The following is a 26,672-nucleotide window of genomic DNA, read 5'->3' as shown; positions in this document are numbered from 1 at the left end:
TACTCTTGGATGTATCTCCCTTGTCTGGTGGTTTACACAGTCACAAAGGCTCTCAATACCACCGCTCAAATATTACCTCAGTGTGGGATACAGATGTTATAAGTGAGATTAATGAATGCAGCAACTCTCAAACATTCAATAAAATCTAAACACCAAACACATTCTTATATTTCTGATTTCTATCTTAACAATACTGAGCCAGACTGATCCCAGCAGTGTATTTGTCAGTGTTTCATTGAGACATGGGGACTTTGGCATGAGTTGGCATGTGGTCTGCTGGAATCACAGTAACAAGTTGAAATTTACTTTAAAGGGAGACTTAAACATAAAACTGCTTTAAGTTTAATCAATATAATTTCAAATCGTTACCTTAATGCTACTGATCAATTGTTGGAGGGTTTCTAAAACTTTGGAATAATCTTCTGGAGGCTTGAGCTGAAGGGCAGGGCTTAGTCCTCAAGCAACAACAATGGATGGTCTCCAAATGCCACAGGTGAGAGGCATTACCTGTTTGTTATGAACGAGGAGAGAAGTTGCTAACAGAAAGGTCAGGTAAGAATTTTCTCATTTTGCCACCTGGGAGACCGATTTTAGTTTACACTTTGCAAATTCTTAGCATTTGGTGAACTTTTCAGCTCTCCTGCTGTTGGACTAAGAGACTGGAGAGTTAATTGCCCCAGCTTGTCTTTGCCTCAAATATCTTGCTACCTGCAGTGGAAGAGTTCTTACTCTTTGATTTCTTTTTAGTCCTGGGTTATGAATCTGTCCATCGTTCCCCCTATGCTTTGAACTAGAAACACAGAAATTTGTCATGAAGACCAAGTAGAAAGATTGAATTTAGAATTTTTATGTGCATTAATGGTCTCCTGTTCCCTCCCAAGTGATTGCTACTTTTGCGTAGAGCTGATGTGATGTTTTTTCATATCACTTGGAACAGTTTCTGAACAGAAGGTAGTGAATCAAGTAAGGCACTCTGTGGCATCTGTCAACCTGTTGCCATTGACAAGACTGCTCATAAGATTATAAAAGCATCAGTAGAGCTTCTGTGTTTAAGGTTGATTCTATACTTCCATTCTAAACCCTAACGCGCCCCCCCCCCCCCCCTTCCTTGCAATCAGTGGGAATTACTAAGCTATTGAATGCCATTTCCTATTAGATTGTTTGTAATTGCAGAATATATTTTATCCATTTTTAAAGAATATATAATAATTTGATAAAAAGAAGGTAACTAAGAACAGTCAGAATTACTTTATTTTAGTGTTACTGTAGGCATTCCCTTTTTTTCATTCATTGAACATTGGTTTTGGGATCCTTGCATTTATTCAAATTTTTATTTATATATTTGTTCAATCATGTTCTCTTTCTAACATTAAGCTATATAAATACAGCAGGACACAAAGGTAAAAACCAACCAAACAAAATGCCTTCCAAAACATTTTGCTCTTCCATCAAGCTCTCAATTTGAGGACAGAACAATAATACAGGTTATGTATATGTGTACTATACTATATGTATAATGTATATAAAACGTTACCTATTTATATAATAAACTGAGTTAGATTAAATAAGGTGATGGAATTGCATGTAGAAAGAAACTATATATAAAATTAATTTAACACAATTTCATGCAAATCTCAATACACAATAAACACCGATAACCACTTTAATTATTTGTCCCTTTCATGTTCTGAATAAACATAGGAGTCCTACAAAACTATTCAAATAAAGTACCTATAATTTTGGTAGCTCTGTGATATTACTGTAGGTTTCAGTACTAGAGTAATTGTATGATGTGCCGTAACCTGAGAAGTCAGCCTTGATATCAGTATGCATTCATTTCCCTCAAGTACACGTGTGCATAGTGATAGCCCTAGCATCTCAAGCTTACCTTGCTCTTCCATGTTAGATCTGTTGGAATGAGAGAGGGAAAGTGAAGGCCGCTGTTCTGTCGGTCTGGGAGTTAATGCTGCAGTGCATTATAATGGCCAGTTGGCAGTTAGAGTCTTAATTGCCAAAACTTTAAACAAAATCATTTGCATAATTTTCTACTGTTTGACTGCACTGTGGGTTAGTTGCAAGAGCTTAGTGGAGTGTGGGGGAGTGTTTCAGTGTGCACAGATGCAGTTGTGGAGGAGGAAGGATAGTCCTGAATGTCACCAGGACTGTCAACCAAGGAAAAATACTGCTGGAATTGGAGGATTTTCTCACCCAGCAGACCCTACAAGGAGTGCTGGCATGAGGTTGAGATTCTAGTGCTGAAGGTGTTCTGTGGGCAGTTTGATGTTTTTGTAATTTATGGCAAGGGCACCTGGAGCCTTGAATGGATGCCCCTTTTTATTTTGTGTATAAATTTAAATGGATATCAAAGTGGGGACAGTCTTTGTGCGTGATTCTGAGGTACGCAGGAATGTCCTGGATGACTGCTGTGATATCAGAATTTGGTTTCATAGCTCACTTCTTGGGCATATATACCACCATAATTCTAGCATTGACATCAAATTTAATTGTACTTGCACGATGACAGTCCTGGAATCTTCCTTCTGTCCTGCAGGAAACAAATGTTTCTTTTTTCTTTCTTTAATAATATGGGAATTCACGTGGCAGACAGTATCTCCTGCAATTCTGAGGTGTGTGGACTGTTCCTCTGTTCTCTGCACTTCTGGAGGTGGTTCATCATCCTAATACAGTTCATGCCGGCCACTTCCCATTCTCCATCTTGCTGCCAGATCTTCTGCCTTGGTAGCAGCAGTTACTAGCTATTTGCTTTGCCCTGAATATGTCCATTGTCAGCTGTACTTTTAATTCATTTTTTGTGCAGTAGCAAGCAACTTACAATTTTTCGTCCTCCTCCTCCCTCTTATTGGGTATTTAGCACTGTGGTGGTTGTCAGCTGCCTGGATCTACCACTGCAACACCTCCCTGCCAGAACTTCTTCACCCCTCCTCAGGCATGCTTAAGCTTTCCTCCAAACACTGGGCCAAATCCAAGTGGCATGCCATATGTGAGGCAGCATTTTCAGGTTCTTCAAAGGGGGAATTATACTCTGCCTGAATGGTAGTTACCTTTGTACTCTCAGGGTACAGCATTCAGAGTTGGATCAGCATGTCCCTCCCACCTTTCCCCATGGAGCTGTGACTCCACTGCAGAAAAACCCAATCAGAACCTTCTGAGTAACTCAGGGAAATAGTCTGAGGAGAAGGAGGAAGCCATCTGACCAGCTCGTGGGCGTAAATTCCATGAAAGACTGGGGCTGAAAGAAAAAACCTCTGAGGGGCACCATGTCTCTTCTTCCCCCACTTCAGTTGTTCATTGACCCCCAGAGTCCTCACCAAGATGCTGGTGGGAGTTCTAGCCAGGCTTAGGCCCTAGGGCACTCACTTGTATTTCTTCCTGGGTGACATTTTGATCAGAGCTCCAATGAAAGAAGTAGCATACAGCACTGCAGCTCAGACACTGGAGCTGCTTCAAGTGTATGGTTTTATGATTAAACTTTAAGAAAAGCCATCTGATCCCTTTCATAAAGCTGGCTCACCTGGGAGTGGACATAGACACTTCAGCAGCCAAAGTCTACCTGTCCTCCCATCTTTCTGTCCTGACCTACAACTTAGGCAATGAATCTAGATACCTATAGAGCACTAAAGTTATAGATCATGAGCACCAAATTAACAAGGAGGCCAGTCTTTTTGTCTCCTTTCACCAGAAGTACCAAAAGTGGACTTTGGACATCCAAATTATTTCTGGCTAGATGTATCAAGTTATGCCTCAGAGAGGCATACAAGGCGTCAGGTGAACCTGTTCCTGATGGAATTAAGGCATGCTCCACAAGGTCTCTGGTGACATCATGGACAGAAAAAGCATTTGCTTCCACTGAGAAAATCTGCAGGGCAGCAACAAGGTTCTCTGTTGACACTTTCGTTAGATACAAGAAGGTGGACTTGCTATCCTCTGCAGAAGTCTCCTCCAGAAGGAAGGTGCTTCCTGCGATGGTCCAGAAACAGCTTGCCAGTTTGATATTTAATTTCAGGGGGGAACTTTCCCTATCTCAGTCTATTTCTTTATCCCTCCCTACTTACGTTCACTCCTTGCTACATCCCATACACCTCAGAATTGTGGACATGCTGGGGCTGCAGAATGGGAAAATTTTTAATTGATCATTTCCTTTCTGCTAGCAGTCGTCCGCATTTCTGCCTTTCCACATGGCTTCTTAACCAAGGAACAAAATGTAATTTTTATATTTACAGTTTGTGGGCGGCTGTACATAGTTTACTGGTTGGCATTGAAATTATTGTTACACGTCATATTCTCAGAGTTTGTACACAGTGTTGAAATTAATTGTCTAGTGGTAAGCCAGAGAAGGTGGCATGGCCAGCAGAGGCTGTGTTAGAATGTTGAACCACCTCCAGAACTGCAGAGAGGCAGGGGATAGCCCATACATCTCCGAATTGTGAGAGACACAGGTAACAGAAAAGAAATTACCAGGGAAGAAATTTTCCATTCATTTACCTTTGAGGTGCTACCCACATTGTTAGATATATTTCTCTTCTGTTTTCTAATATTTCTAAGTAATTAATAAACAAAGATTTGGGCTAGGTTAGACTGATGGCACATTGTAATTTTACAGAGTTATTGAGTAAGTTCTGGTAAGATACCCAGTATGTTAATTTTCTAAATAGATTTATGGTAAGATATGGTATTGTAATATTTCACAATCTTGTAAATAAAAAAAACCCAAACTAATTAGAGCACATTGATTTATGTGGCAATTTTATTCCAACACATTCAAAACTTTACTGTATGGGAATTCATTTTTATGTAGGCCTGAATATTTTTTATGCTAAATAACTATTTCTGATGTGTGTTGAATTTATTTTGCCATGACACAGAATATCCTAAGAAAAATCCCTATATTTTACTGTTTTTCTGACACACAATTATTAATTTATTTTTCCCTGGAAGCTAAGCGAAGCCAATCTATCAGCAACTGTGTTCATCTTTATGAGGCTTTGCCAACCACTAAAAGTGTACCTCTTCTGCTTCACACTGTGAGCTCTCTCTTACCTGGTATCTCTTACACTTCTTGCTCTCACAGACTTTCAGGTACTGTACTTAAAGCCATCTTGTATCTAAATGTTCTTTATATTTTTTAAACTGCTGTTGCTGGCTTTTTCTCTTTAATTATTCTCCAGTATTGTGCATTAGTATGTTTTACACTGCACTCTCTCTCTCTCTCTCTCTCTCTTTCTCTCTCTCTCTCCTTACCTTACAATTTAATCAGTAATGACTTCTGTTGTTAAAGTAGCATTCTATAGTCTTTGGGAGATATTTTCTCTTTAATCATAAGTTTAATAACACAGGTTATCTCCTGTTCACTCTCAAATTTTGTTTGGGTGGTAAGTACTGACATTTAAATAATTCTAATGATTTTTATTTTTGGTTCACTGGAACTGTATTTACTGTCAAAATGGGGAACTACTTTGAGAAAGAGGAGAACAAAAGCTTTTTAAATATTTCTTTTTTGGAGCAGTTTCATGGAAAATATTCCTAAAGCTATTTGAATGATTGGGCCTAATGCTTCAAAACAAAATGTGCTGGAAAAATCCAGCCAGCCATGGCTTGTTGACAATAAATTCCATTCACTCTCAAATCTAACAATGAGGCCATACAAGTTAATGCTAATTGTAAATGTTTACCTCTAAAGACATATTCCTGGGGATCTTGATTTCAGAAACAAAAAGCTTTCTATCTATGCTTCTTACTACCAAAAATGTATTTAAACATATAAAGCTTAGGCATTATCATTTTCTGTTTTTGTTCAGATGTTTGGAGCCCCACAAACCATTCTGTTTTATTCACTTAATCTTTATCTTGACCTGCAATTTATTTAGGTATGTCTTCCTGGATAACTCAATTAAAATGTATCTGAATTTAATTGCCTTCCCATTAATATATATAGAGAGAGTCTGGATAGGTGAGGTAATATCTTATATTGGATCAATTTCTCTTGATGAAAGACAAGCTTTTGAGCTACACAGAGCTTTTCTTCAGGTCTAAAGAAGAGTTCTGTGTAGCTCAAAAGCTTGTCTCTTTCACCGACAGAAGTTAGTCCAATACAAGATATTACCTCACCCACTTTGTCTCTCTAATGTCCTGGGACTAACATGGCTGCAACAACATTGCAAACATTAATGATCGAGTAACATTTATCTCAATTTTTAAACATTTCAGTAACTTGATTTATTAGAACAGTTTCTGAACAGTTGTGTTCTTGAAGATGTGTTCATTTAATTTAGACTGAAGATTTCAGGATTTAGGGATGCAATCTAGATTTGACATTATAGAGACAAATATAAAATTAAAATAAATATATGCTGGCCAGTACTTTCAAACCCAAGTGCCTAAAGTTATGTTCTTACAGCCACATGATGGCTCATAAACAAAAAGGGCCAGATTTTCAGCGGAGATGAGTGCATGCATTTGGCCTCTTTTATTTTTGTGCATCTGCCCATTTTTAGTTAGGGGTCTAATAATGGCTTAGGAGCATAACTTCAGGCATGCAGATTTGAAAATTTTGGTCATTGTCATATTGTCACTTAGAAAAGTGTAATTAACTGGCTTGATCCTGCTCTGAACCATGTGGATACTGATTGCAGCATATGCTGTGAATTTGCTACTGTATACGCAGGACTTGAAAAACTTACTGAACACCTGCTAGTCAGAGAATGGATTATTAGCTAGAAGCAGGTATGAAAAACAAGGGAGGAGTGGCCTGATTATCAAGATCTAGTAGCAGTGTCATTATAAGCCTTTCTTCTTTGACACCCAGCTGTTGAGGGAAGGTGTTTAGATTTTTCCACCCAGCTTGTTAACCTTCTTTTATTTTTACTAGTTAGTACGTGTCTGACAAGTTTGAAGCTCTATCTCTCTTCACATCCCACTTGCTAGAAGATGTTTCAGTCTGTCATATCTCCACCAGAGCCTCTGACTGTTGCGAGGGGAAGAGAAAGTCTCCATTCTTTGCACTTCCATCCTCTGATTTGAGACTTCCTCATCAGCTGAATAACTTCCATGCCTTCCTCTGATGCTACTCATAGTTATCCTTAAGGGCAGCAACATTCAGATAATTAAAACCAATAGACATTGACATTGATCTCCAAGGTTAACTAATAAACAAAGTTTATCCTCTTAAAAAAAAAAAAAAAAACAACCCAACATTAACAGAACATTAAAATTACAAAGTGAAATGTTCAAAAGACAGGAAACGCCAGAGTTAAAGTTCCATGTGAGGCCTTAACTCTTGTGCATATGCGTTATGATACAATTTTTAATTACATGAATCACTTACTATTACTTCAGTAGGACCGAAGCCCCATTTAGTGTGTAGGTTGGACATTAAACATGTTTGCCTCATGCTGCATATACTCATCCAATCTGCATATTGAGGGCCCGTATTTGTTCTCACGTCTGTACAGTGTAACCTCAGAATAAGTCAACTAGTTTCAGTGGCTTTATTCTGGATTTATTTGGAATGGTAATATCCACCCAATAAGTAAGATTCCAGGTGAGTTTCTGTTAACAACAAATTGGGGTTTCCTAAGAAATTCATGAACAAAGAAGTATATGCTTCAAGCTCAATAGATTGAGCCAGGATGCTAAGGTAGCATTTTTCTATCAAATTTAATTTGAATTGGACAGTTAGTTTCTGAAATAAGATCCTTAAAAATAGAGGTCTTCCTCAGAATTTAAAAGGATTTTATAGCAAAAATGACATAAAGCTAGTTTACTGGACTCCTCTAGTTGAAATCTGGTGCATATGGCCCCCAGATAATTGATTTAACTCTGATCTGAAATTTTAGCTTTTGAACTAGTAACATCTCAATAGCTTGACCACTCCATTGAGTTTAAAATAGACCCCTTAAATTACTGCAGGAGAGCTAAACTTTAGGCCTCAAAATGTAAACCAACTAACAGAGTTTTATCAATGTGGAATGAATGATATTTTCCACAAAAATTGAAGTGAATCATGCAATCCATTTATAAACTAACACACACTCAAAGGCAGGGTGGTCAACAGAGGGTGTGAAGAGGGGAATGTCTTCCTTTTCTGCTGTTCCTCCCCACAATCCCCTGCTACCCCCACTTCTCCCTTCTGCAGACTCCTTTAGGCGTTCACGTCATGTGGACTTCAGGATATCTGCAGGAATTAAGCATGGAGAGGGGTAGCAGAACAAAGGTGCCAACAGATCAAGGGTTTGAAAGGCATAGTGGAGGAGTAGGGAAAGGTAGGGGGAGTGAAGAAGAGTTGTGTTGAATTCTCAGGGATGGTCTTGAATTGTCCCACAGTGAGTTGAAACCTGGTGGAAAGGTCAGTGTAATTTATATGCTTGTTATGTAATATTGGTTGAAAAAACAGTAGCTTGGAGACAATAGCATAAACCTGTATTTGTCTAAACTAAAAAAATCTGAGTAGGATTTTCAAGGCACCTGATGAACTGCACTAGCAAAAGACCAAAATGTTTTTAAGAGGAGAGGAAATTTGTAAATGTGCAAATGGAAATTTGTGCATATGTGAATCATTGGATACTTGTTCTGAGGGTCAGTTTTGATGAGATGTTTACTATCCCTTTGGGATATTTTTTAGGAAGAAGCTGGCTGTTAGTTTAGGCATGGCAGGGAGCATTGACCAACATCACTGCCAGGGTATTGCTAGCACCACTACCACATGCTAAGACCCAACCCTTTACCATCAGACTCTTAGCTCTTTTCTTTCTTGGTCCCGGGAGAAATTCTAACCATTCAAAAAGAATAATCTCCACAATTGTGTCCTGACTAACTCCTGAGCTGTGAACCCAAGGTTCCTGCTGTCACTCCTTTGCTTGTGTTGTTTTCCTTTTTCTCTCAATTGACTCCTCATATATCTCTCTTCTCTTTATCTGTTTGACTTCAGTCTAATGAGAGTTTAGCTTAGCCTGTCAGGATAAACCAAACCACACAATCTTTTTACTGTTTCCAGAGAGGCAAGATAAAATAACGTGTTCCAATTCTGGTGATTGTTTGCCAGACCCAAATAGAGGTTAATAAGGTAGTGTGCCGTTAATGTGATTTTTCCAGCAAATGACTTACAGCTGAAGACCAAGAAAGATGCTGAATTTTCTTATTGTTTGCTATCCTTTTCTTTCTCTACCTTTGTGTGCTTGTCTTGTTCTATCTTAAAAAGAAACAGGATCAGACTTTAACAGCTAAACTCAAGAGCTAACACTTAAAATTGATTCCCCATTTTTCCCATCAAGCATATATAATATCTAAGAAACTGTCAAGCAGGGGTATTTGCTGCCTTATAAAGAGAGAGGGAATGAGAGAAAGTGTGTTTAAAATTATGGCTTACATAATTTTGTTAACGCTTTAAATCTCTAAACTTTTTTTCTTTTTGTGTATTTAATATATATTGAACAGACTTTCTGAAATTGTTTTGCTTGTTGTGCATTACCAAATTTCCTGGCAACATAATCTGTACCCAAGTTAATGTTGTTGAGGCAGTTAAATAACAAGGAGGTAACTTAAAACTTATAACATGCTAAAAACCCTATTCAATCCCCACCACAGAAGAGAGTATTGCTCATACTTAACTAACCCTGCTAATAGCTTTAGGACACTTGTTGAGGATTCCCCAACATGCCTTAGTAAACTTATTGAGGGTTCCCACCTTTCATAAGCCTTAATAGGTTAATTGGGATCCTTTAAGGATTCTGGTTGGTGAGGATGGTTTTATAATCATTTGGCAGATCTTCATAGCCCTCAGGGTCATCAGAACTCTGATGAGCTTAAGTAGAACTGTCCCAAGTCTGACTTATTATGCCTGTCAGGTGACTAATGATTCAGATTTTGCTCATCAAGAATTAACAAGCTTTCTAATGTTAGGAGGGATTGGTTGGCCATGAAGAGGTTCCTATGGTTCACAGAGCATTTGAGATTTTTAAGGTCTACCCACCTGTCTCATAAAGGCTAATAACAGGACCTCACAGTCCTTTTAGCACCTACATGTAGGGAGTTTGGGGAGTGGGAGGGACATAAATCTGCTAATACCTGCAGAATTTGTTGGTCCTGGGACTTGATGAGCCTCCGAAGCTTTGTCAGGTGGTTAATACACCAGATCGAGCCATACTCCTGTTCACCTCCTAAGGTTTGCAGGTATTGCTCTCATGCATGTGAGGTGATCCACTAGAAGGACAGGGGAATGCTCCATCCCCCCCCTCCTCCTCAATGTGCTGCTTCTTACCTCTCCTGTTCTGTTCCCAACTTGCAAATCCCATGAGGTCCCTTGGAAAGGATCCAGCTTTCTGTGCATGTTCTAAGGAATGCAGGCGAGATGATCCCCTCCTGTATGTCTGAGGACGCACCTAAGTCTGAGTTGCAACACAGGAGCAAACCAATGGTCTATTTAGTTCAGTATCCAGTCTGTGCTGGTAGTGAATGCTGGATGATTGAGGAAGGCATAACTAGGTGAACAGGCTATGAGGGAGTTAGTAGAAATAGGGAGAAAGTTCTGCCCCTAAATTTTACACTGCTGTTATGAATGTCTAATACTGCTTGAGATTTACTAATCTATTTTTCTGAATCAAATCCCTTAGAAGTGAGTCCCACTGGATAGTTATACAAAGTGTTTGTTAAATATATATATATTCTTTTTGTCTATTTTTGAATTTGTTGACTTTTTAAGTTCCCTCTTTTTCCTTTATTATGTAAATGGGAACACCAAATTGGTCTTATATAAATTAATGAACATTTTGAAATCTTTATCATATCTCCTTACCCTTTTCCTTTCTAGACTAAACAGTCTTAGTCTTTTTAATCTCTCTCTATGTGACATCTCCCCCAACCCTCAACACCTACTCTCTGACTCTAATAATTTCAGTTTCCTTTCTCTGGAAACTGCTGCCGACATATAGTTTTTCAGAATTTTTATCTTTTGTGGAGAGTGTTTGGTAAAACTAAAATTGAAAATTTTCATTTTATTCTCATAATTTTTGTGTATTTTAAATATTTAGCTTGTTCATCTTTTCGCTTGACTTTGCTAGGTTCGTGTGTAATAAATGTACAATGAATTTTAGAATCGTTGTAACACATTTTATTTTAATTGATACCTGCAGAAGTTGAAGAAGCTCAGCAGTCAGAAAATATAATAGGAACAGACTGTAGTGGCCCCTTTGCAGACCAAGAGCAACAACTAACTCGAAGCAGTAGCGCTTCAGACGTTACAGACCAATTTAGTTCTGATTTTTTTCAAGGTAACTTTTGTGAAATACAGTAGCTATAATGTATTAAGGCTGTCTTTGAATCTCATTAAACTACATTTGTGAATTGGAAGAAAAATATCACATTGCTATTGTATGAATGTATATTTATGCCATGATGTGTGTTCATGTATGATACAATAAATCCTATTTTTCAGTGCTCCAGACTGTTTTATTAAATAACTAATTTAAATGTAACACCAGCATGTTCCTAAAATAATATCTCTCATTACCCCCGTCCACCCACCACTTGAGTATTTTCAATAGCATGAGCACCTCACTTTAAAAGTTAGTTTTAACCCTTTGAAGATGCATTTAAAAAATGGCCAAGGAAAGTATATTTAACCTACCTTCACCTTTGGCTACATTAGAAAAATTAGGACTCATAATTTACCGGTGCAGCTCCTAATTCAGCATCAGTGCATGCTGTAGTGTAGGTAAGAGCCATTCATTTTTTATCATCATGCTTTAAAAGCAAGTTCTGCTTCAGTGATCATAATTAAAATGTTATTTACCTCTTGCAAAAAAGTAGTGCTACCATTATATTTTTCTGTACTGGAGCACTGTGGTAGTGTTAATTTGAACTATTTACAGCATTAGATGACATGATGAACACACAAGAACACTATAGCTTCCACCCTTTGTGCCACCATTGATGAACTGCAGGTACTAATTTTCCAGTATAGCTGTATACTTCGAGTGGTCACCAATAAAACATTAGCACTTATTGCTCATAAGGAATTGTACGTGCACATACTCCTCATTGTAGAGGAATACACTGGTAACATTAATTACTTGCAGGTGGTAAATTTAATGAGCTGAACCAGTTTTCAAAATAGCTTCCTTCAGTGAACTCTAACTTTTCCCCAGAATGGACAAGATCTTTCGTATAAACTTCCTCTTTATAATGTTTCTTTATAAGAGAATATATTGCAACCTTGCATGTGAATTAGTTACAGGTACTTTATACTATGGGCAGGTCTATACTTAAAATGCTACATTGGCACTGTTGCAATGGTTTAATGAAGGCACTCTACACTGAGAGAGCTTCTCCCGTTGGCATAGTTAACGCACCTCTGCAAGGGATGATAGCTATGTAGGTGGGAGAAGCTCTCGTGCCAACATAGCACTGTCTACACCGGTGCTTAGGTTGGTGTAACTGTGTCACTCGGGTATAGATTATTCACACTCTTGAGCAACATAATTATACTAAACTAATTCTGTAGTGTAGACCAAGGCTATGAGTACATTACCAATGACTGAAAGACAGCTATCGTTGGCTAATAATTTACCTGTACATGTTTCCTCCAGGGTTTATCTGTTATGATACTGACTGTACTTTCGGCTACATCCAGTTACCTACCATTCATCTAACAAGTGTAAGGAACAGTCAAGCAAACTTTCTCATCTGCCTTCTTGAAGGGCCTCATAAATGGACACTGAGCAATTCAATGAGATACTTGATTTCATTGTATAATTTATTAGCTGGTGGCCTGATAATATCTTACCTGCTTTGCTCCAGAAAGGAAGTTTTTCACAAGCACCACATTCTCTTGGGCAAATGTGCCTTGTTTTTAGTTAATTTGTAAAACTCAGTTTGGCTTTAGACAGTTGTCATTTGAAAGTGTAGAACACCATCTTTGTTAAAGCCGTATTTGTCTTACAATCAAAGTCACTGAAAATATCTCTGATTGGTATGTAACTTGTCATTTCCAGTATCTAGGACTGCATTTGCATTTACATTTCACACACCACAGCTAAAGATTTCAGTTGTATTCCCATAACTTGAGTGTTTTACACTATTTAAGAGAGAATTCTCAATATAATTGAACACTTTCACCATATAAATGAGTCCACAACAATCCTACAGTATCGTATGAGTCATAATCAATCACTTCTCTGTAAATATTGGAAAGAAGAAAAAGATACAATATTTAGTGCTGTTTTGAATCCTTTTAGAATTAGTACATGGTCCCCATTTCCCTAACTTTCTGTATTTCTTGTCTCATTTGTTTACTTTTTAAAATTTTGATTATGTACTCTGCAGATAAAAAGACTGAGAGTGCGCAGAATTTAAATTATTCAGATTCCAAATCCATTCAAGAAAAGAAGGGATATATGAAGAAAGAAAATGAAGCCCAACATGTAAGGCAAAATTGGTAGACTGATCCAAGTTCTCATAGTTGACAAGATCCTAAGAAAGTTTCATTTCTAGTTAAATTAATATTAATGTTTGCACAGGATGACGACAGAAATTTTAAGTTTGTGGAACTCATTGGTGATATAGAAATAGGAATTAAATTGTAGCTGTTAACAATATCAAGTACTTTGAATATTCTGCATCTTCTAATAGTATAATGCTGTAGCACTTGTTTATGGAAACACTAAAATGAAGATGACATAAAGCAACATATAGATACTATGTATATGTGTATATATAAAATATAAACATGGAGTTCATAACTGTTTTATAAATAAATTATATTAATTACATAATTGCATAGAACTAAAATAAATGTTTGATAGTTCATGAAGTGTTGCGAGAAATTTCTTTCTCAGCACCAGTTGCACCATTGGCCGTTTATTTCAAAACTCTGTGTATGTCAGCATTCCGACTGACAGGCTTTTTAAATTTTTCATGTTGCTTTTGATTAAACAGCAGAAATAATTGTTGTTTGAAATTGGTGATCCTGTTAGAAGTGCAGTGCAATACCAAATGGATGACATAATTTGAAATTCTGGTTTGGTCCCCTGCTCTTAAGTGGATATAGTCTAAAAGCAACATTGAGATAGCACAGTTGGCTCTCGTGGAGTGTGAATACTATGTATTGGTCTGCAGCAGTTTCTTTAGCCAATTCTGGAATAAAAACAAAGTGCTTTAAAGGGGGGTGTATCCAGCACTCTATGTTTGAAAGGGTGACCAACACAATGCAAAGCCAATGTAGTGGGAGTAAGAGATTAACTTTCCTCTCCTGTTTTTTGTTACTGATGTGTTGGTCAAAATACTCACCACCACCTTCTAATGCTGCCATCAATATCACATTTCCCACCTTTCTTGCAAGTTGATATTGAGGTTGTTGCCATATTTATTGCATATTTATTATATGAACCAATGCAAAGCTCAAAATTATTACATGCTGGATTTATCTGACCAGTGCTCAACATGAACCTGATGTGGTGGGAAAAACAAAACAGTGTGCGGTCTTCTAAACAGTGCAAGCAGCTGCATTTGTCTGAGGAATGATTGCCAGTTCCTTCCCCACAAAAACCAGCTCTGGGGCCACAAGTTTCAGAAAGACAGACTCTGCAAATATGTTCATCCCCTCGTTAGTGGCAGTACTTAGGCCTGAGAAACCAAGTAGGGTGAAAAGCTGGTCGTAAGGCCTGACCAATGTATCAAGAACTCTTAAGTTTTCTTTTTTTTACATATAGGTCGTCTTTCCTTTTAAAAAAATTAAGACTATTCATTGCAAATAAAAAAAAAAATAATAAAAAAAACCAAAACCCTGTATTGATGCAACATTTTAACTGACATGTTTTTAACACCCATGTAATCTATGAAATGTAGAGTTAAGGTTCCCAGGGCAACTAACGCTAGCAGCATACTCCTGCTCTGTGCCTTATGTGATATAGTTTTTTATTCATAGAATCATAGACATTTAGGACTGGAAGGGACCTCAGTAGGTCATCTAGTCCAGTCCCCTGCACTGAGGCAGGACTAAGTATTATCTAAACCATCCCTGACAGGTGTTTAACATGTTCTTAAAAAAACCTTAGATGACAGCAATTACGTAACATTGGACAACATGAAATACTATTTGGTAAATACTTCTTATTGCAAGTAAAGGTTACATGGAAATATAAGAAATGTTGACTCAAAGGTGATCTACCAAATTAAAAACAAAAAGATGATGGTGAGGGGCAGACGAATATCATCTTGGAGTATAGAATTCCTGAAGGGTTTTTCAAGGGCATGATTATGCATATTTTTGAGTAAAGCAAAGTATGAATATTCTTCTAAATTAATTTTAAAAAATCAGATTAAATGTTAGCTGGGTCTGCTTTTCCCCAAGGATTATCAACAACTGAAATTTTCTGACATGAGATTGGTATTATCTTCATTTTTTTATGTTAAAGAAAAAATGAAGAATTATATGGATGAGTCATTTCAAGGCATGCATGGGATTTTAGATATTTATCCATGGTGAATCCTTGCTTACAATCACTGTGTTGACTTCATTGCCATTGGTAGGAGAGGCTACTGTGCAAACAGTGCTGTTCAGGGGATATATTTTTCAAATTAGCCATAAATGAATTGAGAGGAATGTAATTTTATATTTTTTTCTGAAGGTTTTAATACGAAGGAGCAGCAGTCCAGCTGAATTCGATTTGAAAGCAGACTTGCAGCAGTCACATGGAAATCATAGAGAAAGAGAAATGAGTGAGTTCCAAGAAACCAAACACCTTTTCTAAACAGTAGTCATTTGTTGTGGTACATACTAATTTGACTAATCGTATATATAATACTGGTTACTTTCAATCTTGTTTTTGAAAATAAGATTTTTTTTTTTAATTGTGGCACATTGCTCATGACACTTAATAATTCCTGCTTACTTAGGTGAAAGTGTTGGCAGTGACACATCCAATGGCTATAATAATGAAGTAGAGATCACCCTGGTCCCCTGGCAAACATGTGAAGAGGAACATGAAGTTAATATACCAACAGATATTTGTGTTGATGCAGATGCACATCATTGGCTGCAGCTTAGTCCTTCAGATGCTGCAAATTTAACAGGTACTTATGTTCAAGAAAATGCAATAGTTATTGTAGATTTTTCTCTCAAAAGGGTGGAACATACATGTGCTAGTTTATACAACTCAATTTGCATGCACTTTTTTGCCTTTTAAAAATAGATGAGAATTATTTGACATAAACTATGCCATTAGGATTAATCTTTTAAGATAAAATACTGTAAACTCTTAGTAATGCTTCATTTTCTTAATTTTGAATAATATTAACGTGTGTGTGTGTGTGTGTGTGTGTGTGTGTGTGTGTGTGTGTGTGTGTGTGTACACAGAGTACTAGTACCTAGAAAGTTAACCCTTCCTCAGAGAGTATGTTAACACACTTCTTTCATTTCATCACAATGATGTATCAGTTTGATCCCTAGGCCAAATGTATTGCAACACAACAAAATGCACACACAAAACACACACAAAGGAAAATTGGTTTGTTTCATTACTGTCCAGCAAATGTATACTATGTGTTATTAAATAAGGGACAATTCTTGAAAAACATGATAATGGAGAAAATATCAGATATCACTTATATCTCAAAGGAAAGGACTTCTCTTCAAGTTCGTTGTTTGTGCTCTAGTTATCCTTCATCTTGAGGTTTGGTAGTAACATAAGTAATTAGCTATTTGATCAAGAGATACCATGGAAGTGGAAACGACTGCTTGTCCCTCCCTCCCTTTATGAACCAGGAAAGAATTCATCCTGTAAGGCTTTATGTGAAGTTAAGGGGAATGAGGTTATATTTTTGATACTCCAGGTGAATCTTATTAGTTTCCTGATATTTAGAAGTGGAAGAAGAGATGTATAGTCACAAGAATATCATCTAAGGGTCAAGAAACTGGGTCTACTAGAGTTAAAATGGGCAGTAGAATGTAATATCCAATTATTTAATTATAGTAGATACTATTTAGAATTATAGGAATGTAGGGCTGGAAGGGATCTCAGGAAGTCATCAAGTCCAGCTCCCCTCACTGAGGTCTAGACCAAGTAAACCTAAACCATTCCTGACACGTGTTTGTCCAACCTATTCTTAAAAACCTCCAATCACGGGGATTCCTCAGCCTCCCTTGGAAGCCTGTTCCAAACCGTAACTATCCTTATAGTTAGGAAGCCTTTCGTATTATCTAATCTAAATCTCCCTTGCTTCAGATTAAGCCCATTACTTCTGATCCTAGCTTCAGTGCACACGGAAAAATTGATGAAGTCACTGAGACACTTTTGAAAATCCTATGCTTAGTTAATATCTCTTCCAACCTGCCTGCTCTTGAAATGTAACATGTTAATGAGAAGCAACTAATATCTTTATGAAGATTTAAGAGACAGGTTGTCTGTACACCAGGGCAGGGATTTGGCTCAACCTTGCAAATGTAGCTAACAAATTTCTGCGGGCATAAGGTTTCATGGGCTGCAACTCACTTCATCAGATGTGGTATCAACTATATTCTCATGCTTTTGTTCCTTGCTTTTCATTTTCGATCTATTGTTTCCTTCAAATAGAAATGTCATTACCACTTTCACAGATTGATTAGAAAGATAGTATGAGTAAATTTAAGAAAAAATATTCAGACTTGCTAGCCCTGATTCTTTCTCCCTGAATGTGCTATTCTTCAGTTGCTGTTCTTTCCTCAAGACAATGACTTTTTCAAGATTAAGCATTTGGAATCCATGTCTCCAAGCTTTTGCTGTGAATGCTGAATCAGAAATGGGAATTGCAGACTCCCACTATTAAAGGATTTAGGAAGTCAGACCGAAGATAATAGTAAATTGTAATTCCATATTTGTACTCTCTGAAACATGCACTCTGCAGGTACGATCTTTGTCCAGTTAAAGTCAATGACAACACTCGTACTGACTTGAGTGGGGGAGGCGCGGCGGCAGGATTTCACCCTATATGTTGAAGTTTTTACATAATACTGTTCATGTGCTTTAATTATCTAGAAATCTGCAGTGTCATTAGGAAATACATTAGAATATGGATCTAATGAAGGGTAACCCTTTCAGAAAAGTCAGTTTGTTAGTAATTTTCTTTTACCTTTCTCATTTTAATTATTGTAACTTTGATATATAGGATACAACATTTTTGACTATATATTGTATTCTTTAGGTGCTTTGTTCTTTGTAACGGCTCCTTTCCATCTAATTTTTAAAAGTACATCATAGATGTTATTTCAGTAACTTAATCAGGTAATATAAGAATTTTTTTGGTAGTTTTTCTCTGATGAGCTATATAGTTTCAGGGTTATCTACTCCATATATTCAATTCTTCTTTGAAATACTACTAATACAATGAATAAGTTCACCCAGTTTAATAGTTCAGCTTGTCATTGGTACAAAAGGAGATTGTAATATAACGTATGTTAAGGATTATTATCTATGTGAAGAAGACAAACTGGTAGCTTTGAAGCAAGAACTTTGATCACTGTGTATACAAAAGAAAGTTAGTTTTATAAAATAATCTGATCGGTAACCTAGAGTAGAAAGGCAAATGTAGTAATAAGATTGTAATTACCCAACAGAAGGAGCGTGCATAACTATATTTCTCAATTTGAGCGTGTTAGTTCATGTTAAATATTAATATTTCTTTCTTTTAAACCATTTTTAGATTTAGGGGGCCCAGAAATTCCAAGGTTTAATTAAATGAATTAACATCATTTTGTTCCATGTAATGTAAAGTGTTAGAGTTCTTGCAGAAAGGATGGAGGATTTTGCTTTTCTTATCCTTTGAGTGATTCAAGTTTCATTGTCAAAGCTGGAATACTTCTGTAGAGCTCACTGAGTCACCCTCTTCTCCTATGGCACCACAGCTTCCTCAGAACCTTTGAGGGTTTCACTGGGCAACCAGCATATGTTAATGCTGAATGTTAATAATGCATCACAATTCTTGGGGGGATGATGCCACAGAGAGCATCCCTTCCATAAATTCATTATCTTCCAACTTGCAGAGGCCCTACCCTGCAGTGCACCTGCCTGAATGGCTTCTATGAGAATGGGGAAAGAACAAAAACATGCTGTGGAATTGTTGCCATTGCTCTTTTGGACTTTCTACTCAATACTCCTGATTTAGCTCTCCTCCATGCATTGTAGTGGCGGGGACAATGTGATCAATTTTAATAGATGCATTAAAAGGACACATCTAACTGAAGCTTATTTATGGTTTTCCGTTTATATTTTGGATATTCAGGTTAATTTTATTTAGCCTTTTCATTAATTCTTGTTTCTCCGAAGGTAAGTGTATTTGGTCTTGTGAATTAAAAGCTCCTTGTGTTTTTGTTTGTAGTAGCCTCTAATGCTGGTGTTTGGATAAGAGTAAGTAATCAGTGGTAATAAACCAATCAGAAAAGAGAAATAATCTGAAAATAGCAGGGACATCAAAAGTTACGCTAATTAAAGTTCAAGCATGCATATTGTATGAGTTCTTAGAGTGATCGCACATGTCCATTCCACTGTAGGTGTGCGTGCATGCCTAGTGTCAGAGATTGTTCCCTCAGCAGTAACAGGCGGGTTGTACCGGGTTAATTCCTCGTTCTCCTGGCTTCAAGGCCTGTCACTCGTTTAACAGGTCTATGCCAGTGAGTGAACCACACCTCAGCTGCCTTAAGTGTTTGGGGGAGGAGTATGTGAGTGACAAATGTCACAGTTGTAGAAGGCTCAAACCCCAGTTGAAAAAAGACAAGGCTGACAGACTCAAGTACCCGTTTATGGAGTTTGCACTTCGCCCACCACTGGAACCTTTCCTCTTGGAATGGGTAGCGAGCACATCCAAGTCCGTTAAGAGTGCTCCCTTCTGACTGAGTCCTAAGGCAGATCCTTGACACCAGTACCTAAAAAGAGAATATGTAAGTCTCCCAAAGACTCTGTGCAGGGGCCTTCGAAGTCTGTGGTGAAGGCACTGAGCAGAGGATTTTAAGGTACATCAAAGATGATGCCCCCCAGACACAGTCTGCAAGCCAGGAGGGATTGCTGACTCGGGGGTCCAGAGAGTGTTCATTGAGACCAATCCCTGAAAGACAGATGCATCTTTTGTTTCTGCAAGACCTCCTTCCTGTGCTTTCTACACCCAAATCTTTCAAGGTAGCCAGATTAACCTGTAAGTGCTGACTTCCCCTGCTGTACAGGAGTCTCACTGGTATCATGACTGGAAGTGCATGCTCCTCTAGTCCCAAATCCAGCCCCAGACCACCATTCAGTACTGGTGGCATCTTCAGTTCTTCTTTCCATGATTGTACATGTCAGTTCTATTGTAAGTGTATGTGCGCCTCATGCACAGACGTCTGAGATTATTTTTTCCTCAGCAGTACCTGTTGAGGTGCCTTGAGCACTTTGTGTCACCACACGCTGCAGTGCACTGGTATAAGAGGGTGGGGCTGCCCCCAACTCCCTTCAGTTCCTTCTTACCACCAGTGATGGTTGTTGGAGTGATCTTGGACTTGTTAACTCAAGTGCCTTCCCTCTCTCATTGTAGATAGTTGCAGTTAGTTATTGTTAGTTGTTAGATAGTTTGTTTTTTTCTAAGTTAGTGTTAGCTTTCTTTTTTTGTGTCCATTTGGACCAATTTTCCTCTCTTAGTACTGGGTTCAGTACCAAAAGGATGCCTTGCTCCCCAGGATTTAAGTCCTATGGGACTTGTTCAAAGTCTATGCTGGTCAGAGTTCCCCATCTAACCTGCCTGAAGATCTTGCATGAAGCCCACATAAGTGACAGGCATCACATTTGCAAGGGGTTCAAACCCTGCTCAAAAAAGTACAGAGTGGCAAGGCTTAAATGTTTGCTTATGGAAGCAACAGTTCAATTCCCATCGGCGTTACCTCATGGGGAGAGTGCCCCAAAGGCTTCAGCATTGGTAGGAGCACTCCACCAGAAATATCTTCGGCTCCCCAATCATGATCCCTGTTGCGGAAGAAGAGACCCAGACCTTCCTCAGGCTCAGCATCTCATCCATTAACCTTGGTACTGAGGTGAGACAGAGGTAAGGACTCTAATAAGCGTGTGGCAGAGAGAGTCGCCTCAGAAGCCTTGCCACCTAAAAGGGGTTCGTTGCCTCCAGACCCTGTTGCAGACCCGCCAAGGCTGCCTCCTGATAAACAGTTGAGGAGCCAATAGTTGATGCTACTGCCATCTACCCCAGAAGAATTATGCAGCTGCAAGAGACTTGCTTGGCCTCTCAGTACTGGTTTCACCAGCAGTGGAAATGGTTCAACCACTTTTGGCATTGTCGGCTGACTCTTCTCCGCACCGGGAACCCCAAGTACCACTACCCAAATCTCCTTTAAAGCTAGTCTTATTGAGAGGGAGACTTCCCATGATTTATCCAGTACTGCCATCCCCAGGTTCAGGATGCCTAAATCCAGTACTGTCTGCATCGGTACCTCCGCTGTCAAAAGCTTCTGACTCTTCATCCTCAGACTCAGAAGTGAGGTGCTTTGTGTCCCAGCTGGGACATAACATGTACCCCCTCCTTCAAGGTCATTGGGGTCATGGACAATGCAGCAGCTCCAATGTTGTCTTGTTGCCAAGGGGCATTGGCTTGGGCAAGGATGGGTCCCAGGTCCATACCAGTGGCCTCTCTGTGCTCCATGGCGTCTCCCTCTTCCATAGATTGCACCCACTGGCACTGAGAACATCATTCCCCGATACTTGAGTTGAAGATGGGTACGAGGCACTGAGACAGTCACTCTCTGATGTCCACTACTGTGACCAGTCTTGGCCAATGAGGACCCCTAGAGCAAGTTCTCCCCCACAGATTCGGAGATGCTGCTACTTCAGATCCCACTTGCATCCTCCTCTTCTCTTCCAGACAAAGCTATCAATACACAGAGAGATTTGCATCTGCCAAGAAGACCACGGGGCTCATCAAGACCTCTTGAAAGGAGTGGCCTTAGTGCTTGACATCCAGGCAGAAGAGGTACATGAGAGTTCTCACAAGTTGGTGAACATCCTAGTATCTGCTGCACTGGCTAGGGTTGTTCTGCCAATCACCGAAGCAATTATGGAGCCAGTCAAGACTCTTTGGCAGACCCCCCGTCACTGGCTCCCACAGCAAAATGAGCCGAGAGGAGATGCTTTCTACCCTCTAAGGGCTAAGAGCATTTTTATTCTCACATCTTCTCAGGGTCTCTGGTGGTGGAGGCAGCTGCTAATGAGTGGGAAAGGCAGGGGCAACAAGCCTCCACGCCTAAGAGCAAGGACTCAAAAAGACTGTATTTGTTAGGTCACAACTTTATTCATAAGGGAGCCTGCAGCTCAGGATCGCAAACCAGCTCCTAAATCATTATGACTGCACACTCTGGGAGAACACTGTGAAATTTAAGGACAAATTACCAGAAGACTGTAAGCAGGAGTTTTTACTGATAGTGGAGGAGAGTAAGCTGGTCACCAAGACTGTCCTCCAGGACAGTCCGATGAGTGCAGATCCAGTGGCTTGCACCATGGCATCAGCAATCACTATAAAAATTGTGATGCATTATTAACATGTACATGGTTACAGTCATCTGGCCTGCCTGTAGAAGTTCAACAGACCATACAGAATCTCCCCTTTAAAGGTCTTACTCTATTCTCTGAGAAAACTGATGACCAGACTCACAGCCTTAAAAATTCCAGGATGACATTCAAATCCCTTAATGTACATTCCAGAGATGGAGAGAGCATTTTTGTCAACAGCAACCTTTTGACACCATAGCTTTGCTCCCCATTCCCAAGATCTGCCTAGAAAAAAGGGAAGAGGTTATAGGAGGCACCCTCCACCATCCTCTTCAACCTCAATGAGCTTGTCCCATCCATATACCTCTTTGAAGCAGGCATTTAGACAGGATTGTTGAGGACAGTATACCAGTCTCCTAACTGATATCTGTTTCTCCCCCCCTTTCTTTTTTTTTTTTGTTTGTTTACCAGTCACTTGTCCCGCTTCCTAAGTGCCTAGGCTCATATAACATCAGACTAGTGCATCTTAAGCACTGTGGAACAGGGGTGTACCATCCAGTTTATTTCTACCCCCGCCCCCCCCACCACCATCTTCCTATCCCTGTTCAAGGTCCATTCTCACAAGATTGCCCTTCAATGGGAAGTTCAATCTCTTCTTCAGGTGGGGGCCATAGAAGAAGTACTGTTGTGCTTCAGGGGAAGAGCCTTCTGTTCCCATTATTTCCTAATCCCCATGACAAAAGGGGATCTCAGGCCCATTTTAGATATGAGAATTGAACAAATTAATAAAAAAAATTAAATATCACATGATTATCCTAGCATTAAGTATCCCTTCCCTGGAACAAGGAGACTGGTATGCTGATTTCAACTTGAAAGACACGTATCGTATCACCACACATCCCAATCATCAGAAGTTTTTCAGGGTCTTGGAGAATGGTGGTCACTATCAGTTCACAGTTCTTCTGTTTGACCTGGCAGCAGCTCCTCAGTTTTCATGAAGTGCCTGGTGATGGAGTCAGCCCCTCTTTTAAAACTGGGCATCCATGTGTTTCCGTGCCTGGATGACTGGTTGTTCCAAATCGCAGGTCCTGTCCAGCATATCCATGACCCTATCCATATTCAACACAACTGCAAGTGTCTGTTTGCTAGGTCACATAGCATGTACCTATATCAGGGGTGTCCAAACTACGGCCCGCGGGCCAACTGCGGCCCGCGATCCATTTTTAATTGGCCCGCAGCAAATTCCAAAAATATACCAGAATATGGCCCGCACATGAAACCTGGCGGTATTGCACTTCTTGGTTTTAACTCTAGGTGGAGCTACTGAGTTGATCAAGGCAGTTCCTCTACAAAACAAAATTAAGGCAAGAAAAATTTTGCCACAGCGCACTGAAAATGACAACACCAAAGAAACGCAAGATAGCAAGTGAGTGTAGAAAATTTCAGACACGGTGGGAAAATGAATACTTCTTTATGGAAGTCAAGGGGAAGTGTGTGTGTTTGATTTGTAATGAGAGTGTCACAGTGATGGAGTACAATGTAAGATGACACTACGAAACCAAACATCAGACCTACATGTCCTACACTGGTGTGGAACGAGAACAGAAGGTTAAGCAGATGACAACTATCTTGCTAGCTCAACAACAGTATTTTTCCTGTGCCAAAAAAACTCAAGAAAATGCCACAATAGCCAGCTATGAGGTGGCTCAACTCATTGCCCAGCATGGGAAGGCTTTTTCAGATGGTGAATTCATAAAACAGTGCCTCACTAAAGTCGCAGGAATAATGTGCCCAGAAAAAAGTCAAGAATTCGACAGCGTTAGCCTATCAAGAAACACAGTTGTGTGGCGAATCGAAGACTTGTCAGCCAACATAAAACATCAACTGTCAGACAAAACGTGTGCTTTTGATTTCTACTCCATTGCATGTGAAGAGAGCACAGACGCCACAGATACCGCACAGTTATTAATTTTTTTGCAGGGAGTTGATAATAACTTTTGCGTTACGGAGGAGCTGCTTGATCTCAGCAGTCTAAATACCACAACAACGGGTAAAGACATTTTTGAAGCTGTGTCAAATGCAATTGACAAGATAGGACTTAAATGGGACAAGTTGTGTGGAGTTACAATGGATGGAGCTCCAGCTATGACAGGCGACCACAAAGGAATGGCCTCTATGGTGTGTGCCAAGGTGCAGGAGAGCGGAGGTGAGGCAGTTAAAATGCACTGTATCATCCACCAAGAAGCACTCTGTGCCAAGACAGTACAGCTTAGCGATGTGATGAACACTGTTGTGAAAACGGTAAACATAATTCGAGTACGAGCACTCTACCACAGAGAATTTCAAACTTTCTTAACTGACGTTGATGCTGAATATGGGGACCTGCTCTACCATTCAGAAGTGCGCTGGCTAAGTCGTGGCTCCGTGCTTCGGCGGTTTTATTCTCTGAGATCAGAGATCGACCAGTTTTTGAAAGAAAAGGACCGACCTCTTCACGAGCTGAGTGACCCTCTATAGTTGGCAGACCTGGCGTTTTTAGTTGATCTCACTGAACATCTCAACACACTCAACAAAAACCTACAAGGCAAAGACCAACTCGTACCGCAGCTTCACGCACACATGAACGCATTCTGTGTGAAGCTCCGACTGTTTGAGGCACAGTTGCGCACCTTCAATGTCGCGCACTTCCCCACATTGTCCGAAATCAGATCTGCGTTTCCAAAGGCCGATCTCACTGATAAAAAGGGGAAATATGTGTCTGTGATCACATCTCTCATGACAGAATTTTCTCAGCGCTTCCAAGATTTTTCTACCATTGAGAACGATATCAAGCTGTTCGCGACTCCCTTCATGATAAATGCAGAAGAAGTGGAAGAGAGTCTGCAATTAGAACTTATAGAAATGCAGTGTGATGATTCTCTGAAGAATCAACATCAGCTTCTCTCCTTACCTGACTTCTACCGGAGCTTGGAAGAAGCCAAGTTTCCTCTGATGAGACGCCACACAAAAAGAATGATGAGTCTGTTCGGCTCAACATACATATGTGAACAAACATTTTCTCTGATGACGCTGAACAAAAGCAGATTGAGAACCAAAATGACCAACGACCATCTCTGTTACGTCCTTCGCATCTCAACCACAAAACTGACTCCGGACCTGCCAGCAATCCTGCAGGCCAAAGCGCAACTTCATTGTTCCCACTGAGCGCAACCGTGTTCCCCTGAGTTCAAAATATATTACACGTTCCATGTGTTATCAAGCCCTATTACTTAATAAATGTAATCATTTTATGTTGATAGCATTTTTAAAACAAATATTAGTTGATCTGTTGACAATCCAAACTTATTTGCATAACAAGCTTGAAATATAGTATATAATTTATTTTATATCCCCACCCCCTCCAGGTCTGTCAAGAAGGACCACCATCCAGAAGCAATCAGAGGCAGCTGTTTTGAGAATGAACTGCCAACCTTTTTTGTTCTTAAAAAAAAAAAAATCCCATTCATGAAAAGCAGTGTTGTAGGCTGATTGATTTAGTTTACTTACTTAAATAAACCAGGTGAGGCAATACGTACTTCATCTCGAGTGAGTGGCCCGGCTGTTTGTGTATTTTATCGCATATGGCCCTTGGTGAAAAAAGTTTGGACACCCCTGACCTATATAGTGTGACATGCCAGACTATTCTTTCTCTGAAGCATCAGAGTTGGCCATGACTGGAAAAGGGATACTGGATGAGGTAGACAGTATTCTCTCTCTCAGGTGCAAGGCTGGCTGGTTCTTGCTCAAATGCTCAAGGTCTAACTGATTGCCGTATGTGGAGTCGGAAAGGAACTTTCCTCTGTACCAGATTGGCAGTGACCTTAGGGGCTTTTTGCCTTCCTCTGCAGCATGTGGGTATGGGTCACTTTCCAACATTGTGTGGGTATATCTCACTTAATCACTGCTAGAGCCTCTGTCATTTGTGTACTTTGTGCCTGTGGCATATAGTAGTCTAGTCTCCTGTGGTCTGTAATACTTTAATCTGAATCTAGTTGTTGGGTTTAGTGTGTGGGTGGTGGTGATGACCTGTGAAGACAGACTAGATGATCTGGTACTCACTTCTTGCCTTACATTCTACTGTAGAATAGAAATGGAAGCAAAGATCACTAATAAATATATTAAGAATCCTGC

At 39.4% G+C, this 26,672-nt stretch overlaps 1 protein-coding gene across 7 annotated transcripts in view; it reads left to right on the top strand.

The window, feature by feature from the left end:
• The window catches only part of RALGAPA2 (Ral GTPase activating protein catalytic subunit alpha 2), a 346,401-nt gene that overhangs the window by 111,551 nt on the left and 208,178 nt on the right, over positions 1 to 26,672 (top strand). For 6 of the 7 annotated variants that reach the window (XR_010917130.1, XM_067532894.1, XM_067532897.1 and 3 more), the window contains exons 17-20: positions 11,145 to 11,282; positions 13,336 to 13,433; positions 15,639 to 15,729; positions 15,907 to 16,083. Coding sequence is in view for 6 of the 7 variants with exons in the window: in XM_067532894.1 (XP_067388995.1) it covers positions 11,145 to 11,282; positions 13,336 to 13,433; positions 15,639 to 15,729; positions 15,907 to 16,083 (504 nt within the window). In the remaining variant the exon portion in view is untranslated. Of the gene's footprint in view, positions 1 to 4,956; positions 5,098 to 11,144; positions 11,283 to 13,335; positions 13,434 to 15,638; positions 15,730 to 15,906; positions 16,084 to 26,672 lie in introns of all 7 variants that reach the window. The other variant, XM_067532900.1, reaches the window with a different exon arrangement.

Source organism: Emydura macquarii, unplaced genomic scaffold (genome assembly GCF_026122565.2).
Source record: "Emydura macquarii macquarii isolate MOO-44397 ecotype Brisbane River unplaced genomic scaffold, CSIRO-AGI_Emac_v2 contig_3305, whole genome shotgun sequence".
Taxonomy (NCBI): Eukaryota; Metazoa; Chordata; order Testudines; family Chelidae; genus Emydura; species Emydura macquarii.
The sequence above is the reverse complement of the archived record's forward strand: the minus strand, read 5'-3'. Positions and strand labels throughout refer to the sequence as shown.